General features: G+C 38.5%; 1 protein-coding gene across 5 annotated transcripts in view; it reads right to left on the bottom strand.

Annotated features, from left to right (window-relative positions):
• The window catches only part of LOC129779122 (putative uncharacterized protein DDB_G0271606), a 634240-nt gene that overhangs the window by 48983 nt on the left and 562335 nt on the right, over positions 1 to 22922 (bottom strand). Inside the window, exon 1 of one of the 5 annotated variants that reach the window (XM_055786398.1) lies at positions 9933 to 11357. The exons of the other annotated variants lie outside the window; for them this stretch is intronic. Within the exon in view, the coding sequence (XP_055642373.1) occupies positions 9933 to 9983 (51 nt within the window). The 5' untranslated portion in view covers positions 9984 to 11357. Of the gene's footprint in view, positions 1 to 9932; positions 11358 to 22922 lie in introns of those variants that run through there. 5 annotated transcript variants of the gene reach the window in all.

Raw genomic sequence — 22922 nt, 5'->3', positions numbered from 1 at the left:
GGTTTGACCTTTGGTTTAATGGAAACGATATCAATTAACAGGATCATGTAAATATAATTTATATTATTGCTACTCATCGAAATGACACTTGGGGAGTTTCCTGCGGTGCTAATCTTGATCGTACAATTGGAATCATAGAGCACCCGTACTTTAGAGCTAGAGTAATGTTATATTCTATAATAGAAAAAATATTGATAACAATCTGGCTTATACATTCAAGCCTGAATCCACGTCATCCATTTACAAGATGTTCAGTTTAGGTTGCGAGCCAACATTGCTTCCCTATTGATGGCTCGTCACGATTAGAGGTGACGTTTCCTAATTATACGTCGCATTTATTCAAATAGATGTATTCTCGAACCATGAACGGATTCGAACTATAGCAAACATTAAATTCATTTGCGTGAATCAAAATCATCCTGTTTGGGACAATTTGACTCTAATGAAATAAATGAGGGTTTTGCTAAAAGTTTGCTTTTGCACTCTACACCCAAAGTTAATTTTTAGCACATGTTCTGGCATCCCGATTTATTACATTAAATGAGCTGAAAGATAACAAAATGTTCTACTTCCCAATACATGTATATCATTTGTATAATATATATGCTAGAGCCAATATGAGGGAGCGAAACAGGAGACACACTTAAATGAAAGCATATGAAAACTTTTTTTTTGCCAAATACACGGCCCAGACAGAGAAAGATATATTCTCATTCATGTTCTTCTTTATCGTCTTAGAAAACACCTTACAACTTCATTTTATGATGAGGTGTAATATCATTACGCTCCTTTATAATAGCGCTGGCAGCTATATGGATAGCGTGGTCGTGTAAAGTAACTTTGCATCCCAGCCGGCCTTGGTTCGATCCCCATTGACGTCGTATGGGCTTTTTTTTGCACAATCCCAAATGAAAAGAGAAAAGAAAACAGAAAGAGATGTCTGCTCGCATACATACAAACCATTTTTAAGCTTTTAAAATAGCTCATTTTTTGCGCATTTGACTCTCATGAATAGGAAATGGCATCTTTTCTGCCAAAGATGGCATGTTTTCTGCCAACGCTAGTTTGGGTGTATGCTATAGAAAATCCATTACAAGGCGTTCCTACTAGATTTCCTCCTATATCGTCGGGGTCGAGATTGGGACAAATGTTATTCTCATTATATATTAATGGCCTTTATAGGGTTCGGAAATATTTTAAATTTACATTTTCGCGGACAAAGTTTAAATTTACTTTGCGTGTATAGATAATTGAACCACGGTCAATTTATGAAAAATCAATGAAAACCTTGCATAAATATATGAATGACTAAGCAGAAATGAATGAAAAGAAATTCCGCACTTTGCTCTCACGAAAATGTTCTCTTCCACGACGACTTTCTTCCATGAGCGGGAATTTTCCTTCGTGAGAGATATTTACATCGAAGTTTAATGTCAAATGAATTGACTCTTGTAAATTGACGCTTGAGCTTGAGCTCAAGAATATCATAAAAGTAACAATTAATAAAATATATTCATGTCAATATAAAAGGCAAAAGTCTCAAGTTACTTATTGAAATTGAGTGAAGGAAGAATATTATCGGAAAATAGGAAACTAGCAATTGAAAGTAACTTCCTGATCTTTACGAGTACCCCTTGTCTTAGCCCTACAACCCATAAAACGAGACCATCGTAGCATCCTTTCCTATCACTGTAAAACCCCTAAAACTAACCACTCCTTAGTGTCGGTACAAAAACAGCACCATATAACCCCAGTCGAGCATTTTAAACATAAATTCAACCACTTTCTGCGCCAACCACGATGGAGGCCAACATTCCACGACACGCTAACAAAAAGTATCCTCTCTCTGGGTACGCGCGGTCGGTGAAAAACTGGTGTTACTTCTGCTGAGTCTGCAACTAATCCTGCCATTCATCCTCTTTCGATGCCGGAGGGAGCCGCTTTTTCGTTCCGCCTAGTTTTTGTTTTGACTAGCGTCACACACACCCCATGGAAAGTGTTTTTCCTTTGACTCCTCATTTCGGCGCCCAAAGCCGGTTAAAAGGCTTTCTTTCGCTATGAAAAGGGCTTTGTTCGCACAAGCTCATAAAACGATACGTAACGAATGACGGTGACACTGCGAGGGAGAAGAACATTGTGTGGGTGGGTGGGTAGTGCTGGTGGTGATGGAAGGATGGTGAAGTTCGGTGCACGGTGATGACGGTTGTTTGTAATTAACCGTCCCCACTCTCAGAGGCGGAACTTGTTACCGTTCGGTGTCCATAAATGGTTTTTGTGTCGGCGCAAATTGTTATCAACAGGGATCTTTTTGCGCCACCGATTCGATTCGATCCGCCCCCGCGCACACACACAGCACTTCCCTCCCAAGAGTCACCACACCTCTGAAGCGGTGCCTTCGGTCGGTGGATTGACTGCTGGCTGGTTAATGAATTCTCTATTGCGGATTTTATCGCGTTGCCAGTTTAACATCGTATTGAGTATGCAAGAATGGGGAAAGAACCGGCCGAACATAATGCACCGGCAACTAATTGAACGGTTTAAACGAACCAAAGCCGTTGGGCCGATTGCATCACATCGCAGCATTGCAGCTACCATGTTGTTGTTGTTTCATTTCGGTGGTGCATTAAATGGATAAAAAGTAACGCGATTTTATCTATTAATCCGCTCCCGGCCAGTCGGTCCGATCAATGTCACTAATTTTCTAGTTTCAATTAAAAAATTTCATAATCGGTTTTGGAAAAGACAAGCGACTAATCGGACAACAATGTCATATTCATCCCCATCCCTGCGGTTCGTCGTGTTCATATTTGAATAATACCCGGCAACGATAGTTGCCGCACGTACGAACGAAAAGATCATATCGGAGAAAGACTTTGATTGCACCTAATCGGCTGTCTCCGCCTGCTGCTGACCCACTAATTCCAGCCACCCCTTCAACCCCCCTTCCCATATCGCATGCATGCATTCATGCTTGCATATCTTTGGAAACCTTCACATTCCAGTCGCATCGACGACTCTCGGTCGGTTTTGCATTATGCGATGAAATTTCTGCATGTACGAGAGGACGACCTCCCGGACCAACCGTTATCGTTCTCGACTTGCCGTCGTCATCGGCAATCGCACCACCGTCCTCCGCGTCGTCGTAACGATCGCGATATGGGTGCATTACGCGGAATTGCTGCTGTTGCTGGGGTCCACCAAACCGCGTTCGCTATTATCGTTCGGGGGAAAGAAATAAATGTGTGGTGTCACGCAGCAGCAGTCTCGGCTTGGGACATTATCACCCCGGTGTGATCGAAAGAATGGCTACCCAAGTATCGGACGACGACGACTCCAACGAGGAGAAGTGCAGCAGTGTATGCAAGTAATATGTAATATGCACACACGACCGAGTGGTGGCTTTTTATGAGTGAAATGGGGGTGGTGTGTGGTTTCGAGGCTCACACGCAGCGTGCGGTGTCGTAATATGTAATGGGGAGACGGGATTTTATTTCCGAGCGCGGTGTGATATCTATGGGGCCCTGATTGGAGGCTGAGAATCTAACTAGGCTGCGAGATAGGCAATTAGCGGCTTTATGGCTCAAAGACACACTGAATGTTGAATCCGGTTAGGATTTAGCGGGAGTTTGTCGGTTGGATAATTATTTTTCCAGAGATGTGGATCAATTGGTGCGACTTTGATTGGATTGGGCAGGATTGATCTGATTCATCTGAATGACAGGAATTCGATATTTTTAAATTACATGAAATAACTCATTGGGATTGTATAACATTTACCCGAACACATTATCTAGAAGAAAAAACCTAGGCCCGAATGTCACATAATTCCGAATAAAAACGAATAGAAAATCCCAAAGAATTTGATCACTGTTTTTCGAAAATTTCATGATAAAAGAAAACACCAGCCCGCGTTTCTACGATTGAGGAAAGCGGGAGCCTTCATAACGATGGGAACTGCTCGAATGGGTTATATTCATTATTCTCGAAGTCGCCCTATGTTATTCAAGTACCCACGAGTGAGACTCGATGTTGTACGGGAAAGGGTTAAAATGGTTGAGAAAAAACATATGATTCGTGGCCGGTCAGATCATAATCAATATCAGCAAGGTATTGATCATTGGGAACCATTGGGTTTCATGAAGACTGCATGGTTCACAGGAGGTACATATTTCATCAGATGTTGAATGTCCGAAAAATATTATACCCATTTGGGTGTAAAAGTTCCATTTTGGTTTGACCAAAAAAGGGTGAAGGTCCTCCTAATCACTTCCTCAGGTCTAACTCGAAGAAGGGATCATCTGAGTCGTGACTATACTTAAGCGTAAGAATTTCGGGATCGAAAAAAAACTTCAAAAATGTTCAGTCAAAGTGAACCAAGTTAAAAAAAAATAATCAGAAATTCGACTAGAAAGTAGCCAAATTATGAAAAACATCCGAAAACAAACCGTATATATCTATATTTTTATACTTTGTAACGGTCAGTTCCAGTCAGTCAGTGCTTTCCCACAGAAAAGCTTAACGTCGGCCCCCAGGGACCGACGCGGGGCTAAACGTGTTAAGAAAATGAAATTAAAAACCAAATTTTGTAGTTGCTAGACACGCAAAATTTCGTTCTCTTTGCAGCCAGAGCGAACCAAGTACATGCTAACTGTTAATATGATATAATTACACAACACATTACTATTTTGTAACGGCTCTTGACTTATTTCATAAATGATATGTATGTTGACCCACTTTCGCTATTTTAGACAAACTATTATCTTGAGAAATGAAAATATATTGATTTGAAAATGCATTACACTTGGATCGTTGTGGCTGAACGCAATTTAAAAAAATGCATATCAGCTTTTTTAACACGGTTTTATCCATTATAGCAGCCCTTTGGCTGTCTTACTTACCAGATCCCGAAAACAACTGTTTCCAAGAGCTGCCCGAAACAGAAAAATCTGTTGAAGATTCGGATAAATAGGAAAAACTCATTTTCTAGATCCAGTGGTGTAAGTAACACAATTTTGACAAAAAGGCGCATGGTTCGTTTTGGCAGAACTACGACCAAATGAACGTATCAAACTGATCTGAAAATCTCGATGTGTGAAGAATGAAACATATGAACGTAAAGCGAATGGAAATAAAAAAAAATTTATTTATTGAGCGTGAAAAAGAGCATCTATTGAGCCAGCGAGAATAAGGTGCAACTAGAAATGTAGAATGTTTATTATTGAGTAACGATTTTTCAATGAGCATAGCTTTATAAAGTCCTAATCATAAGCACATGTTTTCTGTTGGCTTAAAATGTTCCCTGGAAGCCGACGTTGATTACATTCAAACTGGCGTGACACATATCCTAAAGGACATCGACTATCGGAGATGCTTCGAGCAATCCAAGAATCATTGGGAGATGTGTTAGGCTTCTCAAAATTATCATATTAATGTTGTGCAAAAATGTGTTTTACTGACAACCATCTAGCTACTTTATGATCGCCCCTTATATACTTGACAAACAATTAGAGGAACAGGGTGGGAAGTCCAAAGTTTTTTGTGATCTATAAAATGATCTACGAAATGGGTGAAGAGTATATGTACATGTTGAAATGCGTATGCACGTGTGTGAATATCATCACTCCTTGCAATCCTCAAACATTTTTGTGATTTTTTAAACATTGTAACGTCGTCACAAGTAAATGCATGAAAACGAGAAATGCATCAATTTGACAAATTTACAGTTCTGGAATATCATACAGGTTTTTTACAACAATCCCATGAATAAAGATGTGTTGAAAAAAATGTGCCCAAACCTCGATTTGATTTTGCATTAGACATAAGTTTTTTATTTCGCCCAAAGGGTGCATTGTTCAGAATTGGGGTGGTCTGAAAAATCAAATGTTTTGTTAATACGTCCGCTGAAGGTTCGTAATTTTTGAACCGCTCAGATTTGATATATCCTCTTTTGTTATATTGATACGGTCGTGATACATTATCTTTCCTGATTGATCTAAATTTTGACAAAATTAGACGAACACAAATCGCTCAATTTCCAGGGATTGTTCAGGTGGCAGTCTATGATGAAATGGCAAATCAAACTAAACACAAAACAAGTGACAGCTGCTAGAGTAGAGAACATATACCCACTGTGTTTTTCTTAAGATACTGCGAAAGATGAAGTGGAACGACAGTTGTCAGTTGTGCCAACTCGTTCTAGGTGGATGATTCTTTGCTAGTAAGTGACAGAATTAATCGAAAATAATTTGTTCATTTTACAAATATCCGAATTCGCCGATTTGAAACATTGTCAATTCGGATATCTGTTTTTTCTCTACTGAATCAGGGAAGTGTTTCATAACTATAGAGCCAGATGGAGAAACTCTCACTCCTTTACAAAATTAACGTCAATTTCACATGAATTACAATAAGGTTCTAATTCGTAGGTCATCTTTAGTTCTCAATCAGTTCAAACAACCCTTTCGGGGTGGTTTCGACCAGGCTGCGCCATGTTGTAGTGTGTATCTCGTTCTACGCAGAGGATACTGTTCGTTTAAGCTCTTCAAATCACTCATACTGCTTGTAAGCCGCATCTACCATTCGTACGATCACTCTTCATAACTTCTTGATAGGGTTTTGATTTGGTAAACAAGCTGACCAGTCCAGAATCTGAAGCCCCTATTCATCAATCCATGTCATGAATTTACGAATTTCATGAATTGATGCTAAATTACCCAATTATCAAATTGTTTTTTTTTATATAAAAACAGTATTAAATGATTCTGAAGTACTACTTCGCACTTCTTTTCACTTTGTTTTATACCAATAAATACATTCAATACTAGCTTTATTTGCAATCCAAATACGAAACCTGTCAGAAATTTTTGCAAATCAAAACCATAATTGAATGTTTGTGAAATAAGGTTCTTATTGCCAATACACGTAGGGCACTTTATAATTCTTCTTTTTCTGGACACACAGCTGACATGGCCACAAGTGATTGTGTTTTCGTGCCCCCGCCACCATTATCTACCTTTGATAAAATATAAAATTAAAAAACCCGCACGTGTGATTCAATCACACACAAACACTTTTCATCTGACGATATGAAGAAACCCGTAACTTTCAATGTAGTATTGACCCTCCGAAAAGATTTTGCTCTCAGACTTCATGTTGAGCTAAACTTTTGTGTGTGGCTGTGGGCTGCTAACTGGCCGAAGCAAGACTAGCTATAAATTTGATTGTGTTATAGAGGCTTCAAACTTAAAAATCCAATTGCCTAGATATAAATTGTAAATTAATTTTCTTTCGGACTCCTATGGTCTTGTTAATATTTCTCTGTTGATCTGTTTCTGCGCATCAGTGCAAGCTCAGCACTGAACGCATCTCTAAGCGAACAATTTTGTGTATTCGTTCATCATGATAACAAAACACAAACTTACAGTTGAACGGAGCAAACACAATTTTTATTATGTTGTTTAGTTCTTTTTTTTTGCTTTGGATAGAGCAGTGCTTGATGTGTTAGCTATGATTGTTTGTACAATGGAATAGAAATATGCAAATAGTATCTTTTTGCTCATTGCTCATTTTGATTGGTGCAATTGTTTGTTTCAACAAAATAAAATATTTTATAAAAAAAATTATATTTTCAATCCATCAATGGAAACATCTCTGCGATCCATCAAGAAGTTGTCATAAGCCGGTCATAATTTTTCACTTTTTTGTTACATATTTATTTTCATTCTACTTCTTTCATTCATTTCAGTCGTAGTTCGTGCACGTGTAAACGTGTTGAAACGTGTACAACACTCTCGCAGCTGCAAGAACCACCTCGCGTCCAGGGATTCTTGAATCATCCGGTTGGCCACGACTTGAAAAATGGATTGCTTTCGCCAAAAACTATCTAAACATAAGAAAAATAAAGTTGTTTGTGAGGAAAACTTGCAATATTCAATTTTTATTGATTACCGCAAGCAGAGCCTAACCATAACTGCCATCTCGACGCTAGATTTATCAATCGATGGAGGAGTTCTGGTAGAGTTTCTGTGACAATTCACGAGATGTGGATTGCCCCTGAAAAACAATTGAAAGATGCACAGTTGATGCTTATAACTCTATGGATAACTCTATGTGCTGGTTTGATGGCAATATAGTGTCGGTTCTCGAAAGGTATCGATTTTTTCCGAATACCATTTTTTTTTGAAGATATTCCTGTCTAGGAACATGATTCGGTGTGTGAGAATAATACCGTTACACACTACAAAGAGCCTGATTTCAGAACAATCCACAGTCAATTGGATGAAGTTGAATGTACAACAATAAACCAACAATCCATAGCAAATCGTCGGAAGGTTGTAATCAAACGAAACTTTTCTCTGTCGCATGAACAAGCTTTCTCATGTAGATTCTTACTTTTGAATGATTGCCCAAGCATAATCGGTATCGGAAGAGACACCAGCGCTTCAATAAAATGCATTCAAAAATAAGGATGATTGTAGACAGAGTCTTAAAAACCGCGTATGTCAGTTATACTACAAATCAGACGACCAGCGCGAACTGGGAACGGTTGTTGCTCCCTTCACAATCTTAGACTACAATTCAATGTAACGATAGAAGACCAACACTTGATAGAAAGTAATGAAATCATTGATGCTGCCTCAAATGATGATCTTTGGCCAAAAAGATTCGACGACAAATTTTTAACGCAACTGTTTAACATCACGATTATTTTTGTAAACACCCTGAGCCTGACCTGAACTTACATTCGAATATAAACACATAAAAACTTTTTTAACTGCTAAACAGAATCAGAGCCCGCCCGCCGCGTGGGATAGCCTCAAAAATTACTTACAGTGGAAGCCGAAATTCAGCGCATTTTGTGACAAGAGTTATTGCACATCGATCAAGAAATGTGTAAGCAGCCAAGATGAAACTAAATTTTTTTGTAGAATTTTTCAAAAAGTCACGGAGATTTTTTTATCCAAAACACAAGTGTTTTGGTTGTATTCGGCGGTTCAAGGTAGGCGGGGAAGATGACGATACACCTGATGTGATTAATTATTCTCGCAAAATCACTTAATTGAGTGAGAAATCTTTAATAAGTTCTATGAAAATGAAGATCACCATATTAAGAACAATATATTCCTTGACCAATTTGATTGATGACAAAAAAAAACTGCCAAAAATCTCTCCGTTAATTTATTTAGCCTTACATTTGTATTTATATAGATAGATATAAGATATGGAAATGCGTATTTTCGCCTGAAAATCCATTTCCACTTACGAACGAAGATCAATTTCGATAGCGCAAACATCGAATGAACCAACAACGCTTATTATGATGTAATTTTCGAACAGATGGGAATTCCTTTTTCCGACCTTCCTTCAGAGTTTTCCGAAAATTTTCCGGTTTTTCTCTCCACTATATTGATTAACGGGAAGAGACGAATACAACAAAATAAAGAAGGCTAAAATCAGACCATCCATCCTTCGGGTTTTTCGCTTACCAACAGATTTAGCCTTACATTTTTATTTATATAGATTTGTGTGTTCGTAACCCATTTTGGCCTATGTTGCAACAATGATGTATGTCAGAATTTCAATGATTTGTTTGATTTCAAGTGGTGAACTACAATACTCTATAGCAGTAATACATGGCGCTAATGCGTCACGCTCAAATGCGATTTTCTGAGAAAGTATTCCAATATACTGTAAATGCATATCACATTTACGAGGCACGATAAATCTAAATATAGGAATGCGTGCATGGAGCGTTTACCCGGAAAATTTGATTGCATTTGAATTCCATTCCATATCGCATCATAATGGGTACACATCTGACGTTCGATCAACTTTAAGGTGAAGCTATCAATATTTCCATTTACCATCAAGCACAGCGTAACGATAGCTTGGCATTCCCTCCACCCCTCCCGGACCGCATCCGGTGTACTTACTAAAATCCTATAATGCTGTATCCATAATTTCCAATAGCAGTATAAACACATTGATGTATCCGCTTAGAGCTAATCCTTTCCAGCCACTCGCAATAATATTCCTGCGGCTTCGGCATACGATTCCGGAAAGAGTCCTAGGCGTGGATCGGGCACAAAGGCGCACACACAACAAATCTCACAGCGGAAATCGTACCGCAATCATTACCATCATCATCATCATGCATACATACGACGATAAAAGGCTTAGAACAAGACACACCGATTCTCAATCGTCGTCGTTACAGTCATCATAGCCGTGTGGTTCCGTTGCAACCGCGTACGGAAAGGCACAACAGCAACGGTTCCAAAGTGTGTTGGCACTTGGATTTCTCACACCACCACGAAACCGGGTCGAGTCGGTCGCGTACTACGGAACGGGGGATGCAGATGTATATTCCATCCGCCCATACACACCCGGAGTGCACACTACACGCCAGGGAACGACCGACGGAGGGATCCTCTCGTCTTGTACGCAAACACTACCAATATACACAAAGGAGACACACGGCGGAACGTTGGCTCGTGGGCCCCGCCAGCACTAGCTTGTACTTTATGACTTCTCTTCGGGGGTAATCACAATCGAAGGGGGAGGGTCACAACTCCAATTCTAGCCTGCGCTCTTTCTCTCACTCGCACTTGGTCGCCACTCAGGGATCATAAAACTGCCTTGTTCTCGCTGCGCTTATTGATGGGGGTGGCGCGGTAGCTTATCGGGAAAAGCGGAGGTCTTCGTCTCGCACTTGGCGCACTGTTTATTTTTACTGCAGCATGCAATCTCTACCCGACGATTGCACACACATGCTCACGGTACGGAACGGCTCAGCAGGGGGATACCGATCTTGACTCCCTGCGAAATATACGAAACACACCCGGCACATATCACACTGCGCGATACTGTAAGCCTAGCTTTCTTCGGCTTCCAACTCCGGCTCCTGCCGCAGAACTGTAGTTGGTGAATATTTCAGAAGCACAACAACACCAAATAACACCCCCAATGCAACGGATGCAACGCTGATAATTGCATTTTATTGCGCGATTAAGATTTTCCAGATTGCACTGTGTTACACTCCGCGATTGGTATGCAACTCTTTCGTTCTATCTATGTCGGTTTGGCACTTGAGCACGTTTTACCGCCAACAATTCTTGGGATTAGCCTTTTTTTTCGTTCAGCAAGATGCTCCCACAACGTGCGCGAAACACTTTCAGGATTCTAACACCGGTGATCACAACAGCTTCTGCTTCTTGGCACCAGGATTCTCGGGAAGCTGGTAGCGATCGTCCACAACATATCGCCCGCTAAACGACAATAACACACACGCGCGCGCGTCCGTTGCGGAGTCCAAAGATTAACTGAGAGTTTAAAGAGATCATACACACAAAACACATGGACGGATTCGGAGCAACCGAAGCGGTATGCGGAGGCGGCGGCGGTGGTGTCGGCTGCTGCTGTTGCTGAAGGAGATCATTCCGAGATCAAAACCTCCTAAAAACATAACAACACGCTTTTGGGCCAAACTGTAACTGACGAGAGAGTGTGCAGCCAGCGGTGAGAAAGCTTCTTAGAGACACACGGAAAAAAACAGAGAGACTGAGAGGAGAGGAGCAACGATCGTCGCGCCGCGCAACACGAGAGGCGAATTAGTTTGACGAGAGAACGAGATCGATGGCTATCGTATTTCGGTCGGCCGGTGGGAAGAGGACGAAAAATAGTATGGTAATATTAATAATAGGAATAACCGATGGGGGAGAGAGGAAAACAAAAAAAAAATCGAGTCATCGAGTCACAGCGGACGGGTTGCTAGTTTGGAAGATGTTTAGTTTAAGAATGACATTTGCTGCTGGTAAAATTCGCAAGACTGAATTTTTAAGCTATTGGGGATAATTTAACGATATGTTTAACTATGATTTAATTTCAAACAACACGGCACAAACTCGAGCACATCAAGTCGTCCCGTTACTTTGCTGAGCGTGTGTGTTTTATGGGCGTTTTATGATGTGAAAATACATGTTATGAACTAGTCGTGTTTTATACTTTAAAAATAAAAACGAACAAGGTGAAGGGGTTAACTCGATAGTTTGTTGATCACATTCTTTATATTTGGAAACATTTTAATGACGGATTATGAATTCATATTTTTGGTAACTCCACATTTTCAGAACGAATTCATAGAATTTATTGATGTTAGGACGCATAAGATTGTATTGCAAAACAACAAAATAACTTTTGATATTTTTTGAAAAAAAATATTGAGTGAATAAAACCGACTATAAAGCATAATAATAAAACATTCTTAGGAATTCAACGCAGGAATATTTAGATAATGAAGTGACGATGCGTGGATATTATGATTTTTGGAAATTTTATCATTAAATTTATCACATTCCAGATAGAAGTTCTGTTTGACAATTATCATAACTTTCATGATTTCATCATTGAGTCGTGACTTTCCCGTTGTCCACATATTGTTCATGGCAGATCAAAATGCCAAATCAGAAATCGATATTATTGAATAAAGTTAAGGTTACTAACTTTTCGAATTTTCATGATTTGCACACCAATCGAATCACAATCAATCAAAGTGTTGAATGAACGAAAATAGGAAGCACATTTTTTCCTGATTTTAAGAGGTTTTACAGCGATTTTGCACGATATACGAAGGCAGTCCGATAAGTACTTAGTCTACAGAAAAAACAAAAATTCTGGAAAAGTGGCGATTTATTTCTCAATATAGTCTCCTTTTAGCTCTATACACTTGGCCCAGCGATGCTCAAACTTTTTTAATCCATCTGAAAAATACGTTTTCTCGAGGTCTGCAAAGTAGGCCTCCGTAGCGGCGATACCTCCTTATTCGACTCTAGTTTCTGCCCGGCGAGTCACTTTTTCAAGTTTGGGAACAAAAAAAAGTCGCCTGGGGCCAAATCTGAAGAATGCGGTGGATGGGGTAGCAGTTCGTAGTGCAATTCGACCAATTTGACCATGGCGACGGCGGAATTACCATTTTTTCCATTTTTCTAAAACTCCCGGACACGCCCGCTTCAAACAAAACTTCGAGTCCGTTTCGGCTGAAATTTTGACAATAGTTTACGAGAATGTAATAAGTAATCTCTTTTGCGATACTGACATCATCGGGTGATGAGGCTAAGTAGTTATGGAAGGCTAAGTACTTTATGGAACATGGAAGAATGGTAGCAAACAGTGGTATAATTTTGTTCGATGGAAGCGTCAGGTCAGCTTCAATATTTATGTATGACACTCACATTTCGTTGTTTTATGCGTTACTAAACTTAAATTGAAATGATTAAGAAATGTACAATAATGATGCCGGGGGACCGAAAATTCAATCGTCTGTGATCGAATGTGTCACTGACTGTCGCAATAGTGTTCGCGATGAGTAGTACATAGCTGCATTACTATTAGGAAACGAATTTCTTGTGTATTGTTCTCGCGAGGGTAAGAATGGATCATCAATCAATAATCTCCACCTTTTTCTACAAAACTATCCATCGGTCCTTTTTAAAATCCCTAAAGCTTGATTTGAGTTGTTTGAAAATTTTCGGTGTGTTCTAGAATGATATCCAACATAATGTAAAGCGAATTGATTTTTATAACTTTTTTTGTCAAGAAAGAATTTTTGTGAATTCAGGGGACTTATTGGTGACTTTTTTTTCCGATCGATCATTCAATTATTCTTGAATTCGAGCATTGTTTCCGGGTTAAAAGTGGCGTCAAAGTGCAGTGTTGCTTTTGGCAAACGGCTTACGCGTGTGCTTTATTGGGAATTTCGTCGAGAGGGGTCGAAGTGCTATCGACGGCACTTTGCACCCCAAACATATTGCGTGCTAAGGGGTATAGCATTTTTTTCGGGTTAATGATTTCAAGCCGGATGTAATAAAGGTATTTTCTTGGGGTGAGGGCTGAAGAGAGCGAAAACTGAAGATGAAAGTTTGTTCCACAACACTTGTTCTCGCCTGCAGTAATTTTGTAGTCCTACGTTAATAATGCGTTCGAGTCTTGGACACCACCCTTCTAAATTTTGTTTGCAACTGTTCAAAATGACAATTTTCATTTTTAAATGACCGATTTAAATTACGACTGAATTTTATAAAGGCGTATTCAATATAAACGACATTTTTTCGAAATAATCAATACTCGAAATCTATCAGCTATTTAGGAGAAACATTTTGAACATCTGACGATTCAGGAATAAACTTTAATGCAATCCATAAATTATATTTTCATTATTCAATGTATTCCAAGGGAGTATTGAAAACAATGTCACAGCTTTAATAATTTTAGCATATTGAGTTTCATCTGAATTAAGTAGAGTTTTAGGAACAGTTTGCGAAAATACTTCTCTCTTTTCGCAGTGGAGAATTCTAATAAAAAGATCAAATAATAAAAACAACTTCAGCAACATTGTTTCTTCCAACAAAGCCGATTAATTTGTTGGTAGAAAGCAACCATAGTTTGCGGTATTTTCGCTATTTTCGAACAAATAGCGTAGTACAACAAGAGATATTTTTTTCTTTTTTATACTCAAAATACGGTACAGATTGATAAAAAGACGGGACAATAAAAAATGGTTGAAACACGGCACTGTCCCGTTAAAAACGTACGTTTGGTCAGCCTATTACTAATGGATTTTGAAAGTTTTTCTTCTGTTCAGCGATTTTAGCCCGACCCTCTACGAAACTGTCTATATAATGTGGCAATTACATAAAAATTACAATGTTTGTCACTATATTTCCTATTTCAATTGTGACTGAATTTATATATGTATAATAATAAAAAAAAATACTTTAAATATAACAACTTTATGTATCAAACGGTCCTCAATTTATTATTTTATTAGAGTACTTTTTTAAATTTAAATGTACAAATGTTTCGATGTCGGAATTGTTCGATTTAGGGCTGTCTTTATCCTATCATATTGTTTGTATCAAACATTTATTTCATGTAACGGAAAAACATGTTATTTGCAAGTGGATGAAAAATCATGCACGAGAATTGTGTCTGGAAATAATCTGATATTATAATGTCGAGTTTTGGTAGAAGTACTAGACAATTTATAGTAAAAGGAAATTGTAAAGGGTCAAAGAGTAATCAATCAACGAAGAGTTCAGTGATTGGACTCACTAACGTTCACTTAGTAAGGAAACGTGGATATTTGAAAGAATTCAAATCCAAAAAATCTATTTTGGGTGGGACGAAGTTCGTCGGGTTATATAAATAAAAATGCTTTGGTGTCCGTTCCTTACGATTTAACTCAAGAACGGAGCAACGGATTTGAACAGTCAGTATCGGGATTGATGCGTCGTAGTCTGCGCCAGGTTTATATGCCTGAACAGAAATGATATACTACGAATAAAGATAACGTACAGAACAATAATTTCTGTGGGGACTTGAGTGTTCGAAATTATTTAATTGAAAATATCAATTGTTGGTGGGACGAAGTTCGCCGGGTCAGCTAGTTACAAATATAATTTCACAATCAAACTGATCCCAGCATCATTGTAGCAGTATGTGTTTGAATTACATCAGTTTTTTTTATCATTTCGTTTGGTTTCTGATTTAGGCTTTCTAGCATTTTCAACTGTAACAGAACCGGCGATTTTTGCAGAGACGTGAAGTGTTGATATCTATTAACCAAATATTGTTTAGAAGTCTCTCCACATTGCACAACAAGTGTAATTTTTCCTGCGTTGAAAATGTCTAGTGTCTTTGTAATTAAGCATCATTTGCTGAAGCGCACGATTTAAAAGTGGTTATTTTAGTCTTAAAGACGAAAAATGTCCGGGTCAAACGAAAAAGTTTGAAGACGAAGAATTAGAAACATTACTCGATCAAGTGAAATAAGCTTTACTTCAGAACAGCATTCCAAAAATTGGCTGGATTAATCCTAGGCTTCAAAAGATGAACGCTTCCTTCGCAACGCAATCCGTGAACTGCCAGGAAGATAAAAGAAAGTAGTGGCTAGCGATGGCTGAAACCTTGATTATCGCAAGCCACTATTTTTTTTTATTAATTCATGTTATTATTAGAAACAAACTGTGTTTTTCATGCAAAAAACGGAGCGAATTAGGTTGCGCACCCAATATAGAGCCAAGGAAAACGAATAAAAGACTGATTTGCTGTTTAAAACTCTAGATTTATTTGTTGATGCACTCAGATCCCATAAGAACTGTTTGCGATCTGTTCTGACTACAACACATAACAAGCTGCTTCTTAATGTATTTCACACTAACCTTAATAAACACTTGGAATAGATTTTGATGCGAAATTTTCAAAACATTGAATTTAGCGCGTTTAGATAATGCTTGATATTTCACAATTAAGCAATTATCTCAACAAAAAATAAATTGTATATTGTGATCGATGCGTAGGCATATTTTCTATCAATTGATGATAACATCTTCTCGATTTATTATGAAATGGTCGAGTTATAAGAATTCGAAATCTGTCATTTTTTCCTACATGTTTTGTGTTTAGATTTGAATTTTCTCCCGCCATATATTTCCGTCAGACGTAGTCCTACGTCAAAAAATAATAGTTTGACATTTCCCGTATTAGAATATTCAAACAAATCGTTTCTAATCGAATGCACGTTTTCGCATCAAATACGAATGCAAGTTTTCAAGGGTTGATCATTGAATCGATCTTTCAAAGAACAGGCAACACTGCCGGCTCAGAAGCAAAGAACAACAACACAAGCAGTTATAGAATAAGGTTACTAAAAAGAAGACGGAGGAAAAAATCTACAACCAAAATGATTTTATTCGTTTCATTCATCCATTCATTGATCACGTTTTATACCTCCAATCTTCCACTTCCTTCGTTACCACCGCGCGCAACCGATGCGTTGGTCGTGCGTCTCTCCGCGATACGTCCGACTTCTTTTTCCCGGGCGTTAGACGGAAGACTCGCTGGCGCGTAAAGTTGACGACCGCTACCTACTACACACGGGTTCCTACCTCCCCACTACAATATCTCTCTGGTGTGGCAACTTTCAGGAAAAAATATACCTAAAGATCTACGACTCTTAGTCATCCTAACCATCGTGTCTGATCAGCATCACCATCGTCATCATCATATGCTAGTAGTATCAATCGTAACGTTTCGCGTTTTATTGATTTATTCTCTTTCGCCACCCCGTCTCTGTCTAGAGCCCTGAGTTTCGTTGAGCCAAATTCAGTTCGATGGTTTCAAAGTGGAGTTTCGGACCTCTTCCGCTCTCCGAGGAGGCTGATAAATTGAGAGACGGCTAACACGGCGCGAAACGCGCGCTTCCACCTCGACGAAGAAACCCCGGAGGGGGTGTGGTCTCGCCGCCAACCTTCGCGCCACTCGCGCGGGTGGGAGTTTTGATTTGTGAAGTTCTCTATGGGCGCGTTGAACAACAAAAACGAAAAAAGAATGAAACTTTGAGAGGGTAAAGCTCTGTGGGAAACGACGATTCAAGGATTAATAGGATTAGTAATGGTTCCGAGCAATCGCAGCCAGTTCTTAATCATATTTTCGTTTCGGTTTCGTGGTTCCGAAGGCTGGTGTTTCAGGTGAATTTGATAAATAGAATTTCGATCGATTAAGCACGGGGTACGCGCTTTCGGCTGAAGTGGTGGGACAAGGGGGGAAATCGGATTTCCGTTTATTATCGCTGCTGGACCGTTCGCGCGCGGTGAATCGTAATTAATTTGATATCGTGTCTCGGGGCACTACCGCGAAATGATTGAAGCTTTCCCAGTTATGTAAAGTGGAAGATCGGTTGAAATATTTAATTTCCCACGAGATACACACACCCGGGAGCGCCTCTAGGGGAAACCGGTAGATCGGAATAGATAGCCGGTTCCGCAAAAGTGAAAGAAAAAAATATCGTTTCCCGTTGATATCTTCTATCATCAAACTGATAAACGACATTCGGCTATGATCGACGAAAGCACACGTGAACCCGCTTTGATAACGTAAGGGCAGCACAGCTGCCCCATTTTCTGGTTCAAATTTGCCCAAGTTTTATTTCTGGGCACCGGATGAAGATTCACGTTAGAGAGAACGATGGAAATTATTACACCGGATAAAGGTTAAAACCAACAGCGGACAGTGCGGAAGTCCAAATCAGCTGGGGAACGCGTCTGCATCGAATTGGATCACATCCGCTGATCCCCATTGAATGTAACTAAACCGTTTCCCAGGCGTGCACACACACACTCACACAAAACACGATCACCCAGCCGCCCCTTCAGGAAAGTGAATGCTTTTAAAGCTCCAAACGCAGTAATTACCGTTCGCAAGCGGCCCTGATTAAACCATATTGTTTCCCTTAAGTAGAAGGTACGTAAAAAGCAAAAGGAACAATCGAGCTAATCGCTGACCGGCTTAATGCAACTTTGTTCCATCGTGTCCATCCAGTATTCCTCCCCCTCTCGTCTTTCCATCGCTGCTAAGCTAAGATCAGACAAGGGGGATTAATATCGCACCGAAGCCGGTAAGTACGGGCTTAAATTGAAAATTTCTTGAATCTCGTAAAAAAGACGAAGGTTTAAATCGTTTCGCATCAATACGCTTCTCCTCTCTCCGTAGGCGAGGAGAAAAGGATTGTCGATTTGAGATAACGGTTCCGTAAGCTATGGCTTTTGGTGTTCCAAAAAAAAAAACCATGAAGTCTATGTATCCAAGTTTCCCCAATTCCAATTCCGGTAACATTATTGAATAATTAATTTATTCTTAAACGTTTGACCTTTTGGGCCGAACTGACTAGCAGCAGTACGAGCATCCTGCTGCAGCACACAATCATCGATCACCGCGCCTCGGAGCCTCGGCCAAATGATAATAGTTCTCAATTACTCAAATCGCTCATTATGTGTATTTAAAGCGGTATTAAAAATTATGCGCACTCGGTCCGGACTCTTACTAGACGGACGGACGGACTTTTGTAGTGAGGTCGGTTGGGCTACAAGAATCACAAACGAATCGCGAGCGCATTTATCGGGAGGAAAAGAAGCAATCAATTGGGGTAATCACAGGGTTGAAACGCTCTCTTCTAGGTGATGTGAGACGGCTGTAATGGTGTACATTTTATTGCCAAATCATAATGTAGTTATTGTAGCATTCATAAAAAAATACTCCAGTAATTCCATGAAGAATGGTCTACAAAAAATTCGCTTTGATTTTGCTCAAACCTCGTATATTTATAGCTTTTTGAAAAATTTTAGACTTTTTATCCCTTTCAGTCCTTGGATTATCTAAAGCTTGTCCAAATGTTTTTCTTTATTTTCAAAAAAAAATATATATATATATAATTAAGTAATAGAAACACATGCCTTGCTGAATTTTTAATGTGTAATGTAAAAATTATATGAAATATATATTTTTGGTCTAGACACCTCAAAAATCGAATTTCCTAAGTATTCGCTTAAAAATAGACATTTGATATGCAGTTCCATTTTTTTTTCTAGGATGCTCATTCAAACACATTTCATTTGCTGCAATAAGATAGAAAATCAGTATAACGATTCGAACGTTAATTTTTTTAAAATAAATATTTGTTTAAATAAGCAAGAAAAAAGACGGATGCACAATGTCGGGGTCATAATCGGAAATACGTAGGACTACCCCAAGGATTGTCAAGTTAAATCATTTTTTGAATATCCAAGCAGTTTTCCAGTATCTCTTTAACTTACATCTCCAATGCTTCCAAAAACATCATTCCCAAACAAATAATCCACAATTTATCCTATGCAGCACCTTTCGCAGAATGACAACCGAAAATCCGAACCGAATCAGCTGTGTGAAGACGGTGGCGATGATAGCAACCACAGCGGAACAAATTTTCATCTTCAGTTTGTAACCAAAAAACACAGCTCTCATCGCAGTAAAATATCTGCTTCACATTTGGCTTGGAACAGGGCTGCACTTTAACGCCAGTTTTAACCTGGAAACAATGCACGAATTAGAGGAAATTTATTGAACGATCCTGAAGAGTCACAAATCAGCCAAAAAACACTCCTGTGTTCACGCAAGCTCTCTTATGAATATCAATAATAATATGAATAAATAAATAAATTCAAAACTTACTCGCAGCTTCAACACATGGTGTTGACTGAACTGTTGGAGAGAGAGAGAGTTGAATTATAGGGATTGTAAACTTTTTTTGTGCTCCCGTGGCCGAGTGGTTAGCGTCATAACTAACATGCCGGGTGTTCGGGTTCGATTCCCGTTCTGGTCGGGGGAATTTTTCGTCAAAGAAATTTCCTCCGACTTGCACTGTGATCACGCGTATTCTAGAGCTTGCCACTCAGAATGCATTCAAGGCGTGTTATTTGGCATAGAAATCTCAACTAAGTACTAATAAAAATGACGCAAGTAATACTACGTTGAGACGGCGAAGTTCCTCTAGGAACGTTAGTGCCATTGAAGAAGAAGAAGAAACTTTCCGTTTATTCGCCTCTACCCTTGAAAAATACCAATTTAGAAAGTTTAACCTAAAGTCTCAACTCCGTGACATCGCAGAAGGAAATGCCATGTAAACTAACATCCGAATAGCAATCAAAAACTGTTACCTTTTGCAATGTGAAAGAATGTGATTTTTTTTTCCAAATTGCTGGGAACATCTCCATCATTCGTCAGCGCAAGTTCTCCTTTCGAAGATTATTTTTTTTCTTCAATTCATTTTTTTGTAAGGCTCAATCGCATGAGCTTTGTGGAGCCACTAATTCATGATTTGTTTATATAGAATTTCAACTTAAATCTATGTTTAGTAGGTTTCGACCGATTACTCGCGGTTTACTCGAAGTTAGAGGGGCAACAATTTCGAAGATTAATGTTTTGTGAAAAATCAAATATCACAGAAAGTAGAATATTGATTGAAACAATGTTGGAAAAACGACTACACATGTGAATATATTCCTTTTTTTCGAATTCTGATTCATTCATCTGATATTTCCAGAGATCCAGATTTCATGAGCAGATAACACTATTGTGTTAATTTTGAGCCTGAGTTGCCACCCGATGTTCTAAAAGAAAGCAGTTTGGGGAACATAAACTTACTCACTTGTGTCCGAAGTTAGTTGCCACTATAGGTTCTCTGCCGCCGCGTATTGATAAATACGGTGATTGAAACGAATGATGGACTGGTTTTTTTTTTGTAAAGAAGTGCTTCCTGTTGCTCTGATAAGTTGCTCATGGAGCTCTTCTGCCATGACGTATTGCAATACACGAAAGATCAAAGAGAATTCGTAGAAGATAACATGAGACCCGCTTTCAAGATATTACAAATAGAGAAGTTGTCTCGGTTCAGTCGAACGAATTCTCCGCCGCCGCGTATTAAAATACATTCTATTCTCGGGATTTCGTTTTGTCGAGAGCTTGTGTTCACATAATCACATCACTTAACGCAGTGAATCCTAATTCTTATTGCTCCTCACGAAAAAGTATCCCTTTGTAAGATAAGAAAGGCAGAAGAAACACGCTATAGACGTGACTCGTGACTGACCACGAACATCATACTAACATTCCATCCTGTCCCCCGGTTACTGTAACGACATGGTCGGCGTTGTAATTGATTCGAATCATCGGAAGTTATATAATGAGAATGGATTGTCAGAATTGTCAGAGAATGGAAAGTCAAAAATCTTTCTCTTTCTCTTTCTCTTTCTCTTTCTCTTTCTTGTTTTATGAAACTTTTGGCCGTTTAATTCGATAAACAGTATATTGAACTGCAAAAACACTGTTTTTAATTCTGCGATCGTATGTTTGCTCTCAATCTTCACAGCGTGGAATCATACTAAATGCTTCGTTTAACCATATAAAAATTTATACTTTTTCTAAACGAATTCTAATATCTAGTAAACCTGTTCACGAACTAATAGGGATAACGATACTCGATTTAAAAAAAAATAGTATTAGCATGAATGATAAGACATTTTTCAATGATTAAGTTTCCAGTTAAGAAGATTCTCTTATTTTCAGTTTTGATTGATTTTTTTTATTATAAAGTCTTTAAATTGCAATTGCTCGTTCTTACCAGCGTGATTGCGTGATTTTTTTTAAAGTAAAATTAGAAGAGTGAGATGAAGTAAGATAAAGATAAGATAAGGTTCTAAATTATGTACAAACCATTTTCATAGAGTTGACAAGGCACTTCTATTCAAGTTCCCAAATACTAAAAATAGGGACACTGCTTTGATTTGTTTTTCTGGAATTGAGTTTAAATTAGCTACATATTGTTTGAATTCGACAGTTTTTTTTTCTATTAAACAGGCTTCAAATCTACATAGAACAATTCCACGCCAAATCAGTCATGATTTTATTGAAACTTGGTACATATGATGGAAGCTACCTAGTAAACCTGTTCACGAACTAATAGGGATAACGATACTCGATTTAAAAAAAAATAGTATTAGCATGAATGATAAGACATTTTTCAATGATTAGGTTTCCAGTTAAGAACATTCTCTTATTTTCAGTTTTGATTGATTTTTTTTTATTATAAAGTCTTTAAATTGCAAAGTTCATTCTCGTTCTTACCAGCGTGATTGCGTGATTATTTTTTTTAAGTAAAATTAGAAGAGTGAGATGAAGTTAGATAGAGATAAGATAAGGTTCTAAATTCTGTACAAACCATTTTCATAGAGCTGACAAGGCACTTCTATTTACGTTCCCAAATGAAAAAAATAGGGACACTGCTTTGATTTGTTTTTCTGGAATTGAGTTTAAATTAGCTACATATTGTTTGAATTCGACAGTTTTTTTCTATGTAGATTTGAAGCTTCTTTATCAAATCTACATAGAACAATTCCAAGCCAAATCAGTCATGATTTTATTGAAACTTGGTACATATGATGGAAGCTACCTAGAATTACGATGTTCATTATCATATGACCAGTTTCAAAAACGGTTAGTTCTAGGATAAAAACGTCAAACGTTTATCATGTAGAATCGCATGTAGATTCCATTTG

The sequence above is a fragment of the Toxorhynchites rutilus genome, chromosome 3 (genome assembly GCF_029784135.1).
Source record: "Toxorhynchites rutilus septentrionalis strain SRP chromosome 3, ASM2978413v1, whole genome shotgun sequence".
Taxonomy (NCBI): domain Eukaryota; kingdom Metazoa; phylum Arthropoda; class Insecta; order Diptera; family Culicidae; genus Toxorhynchites; species Toxorhynchites rutilus.
Note: the sequence above shows the minus strand (reverse complement) of the source record. Positions and strands in the feature narration are given on the sequence as shown.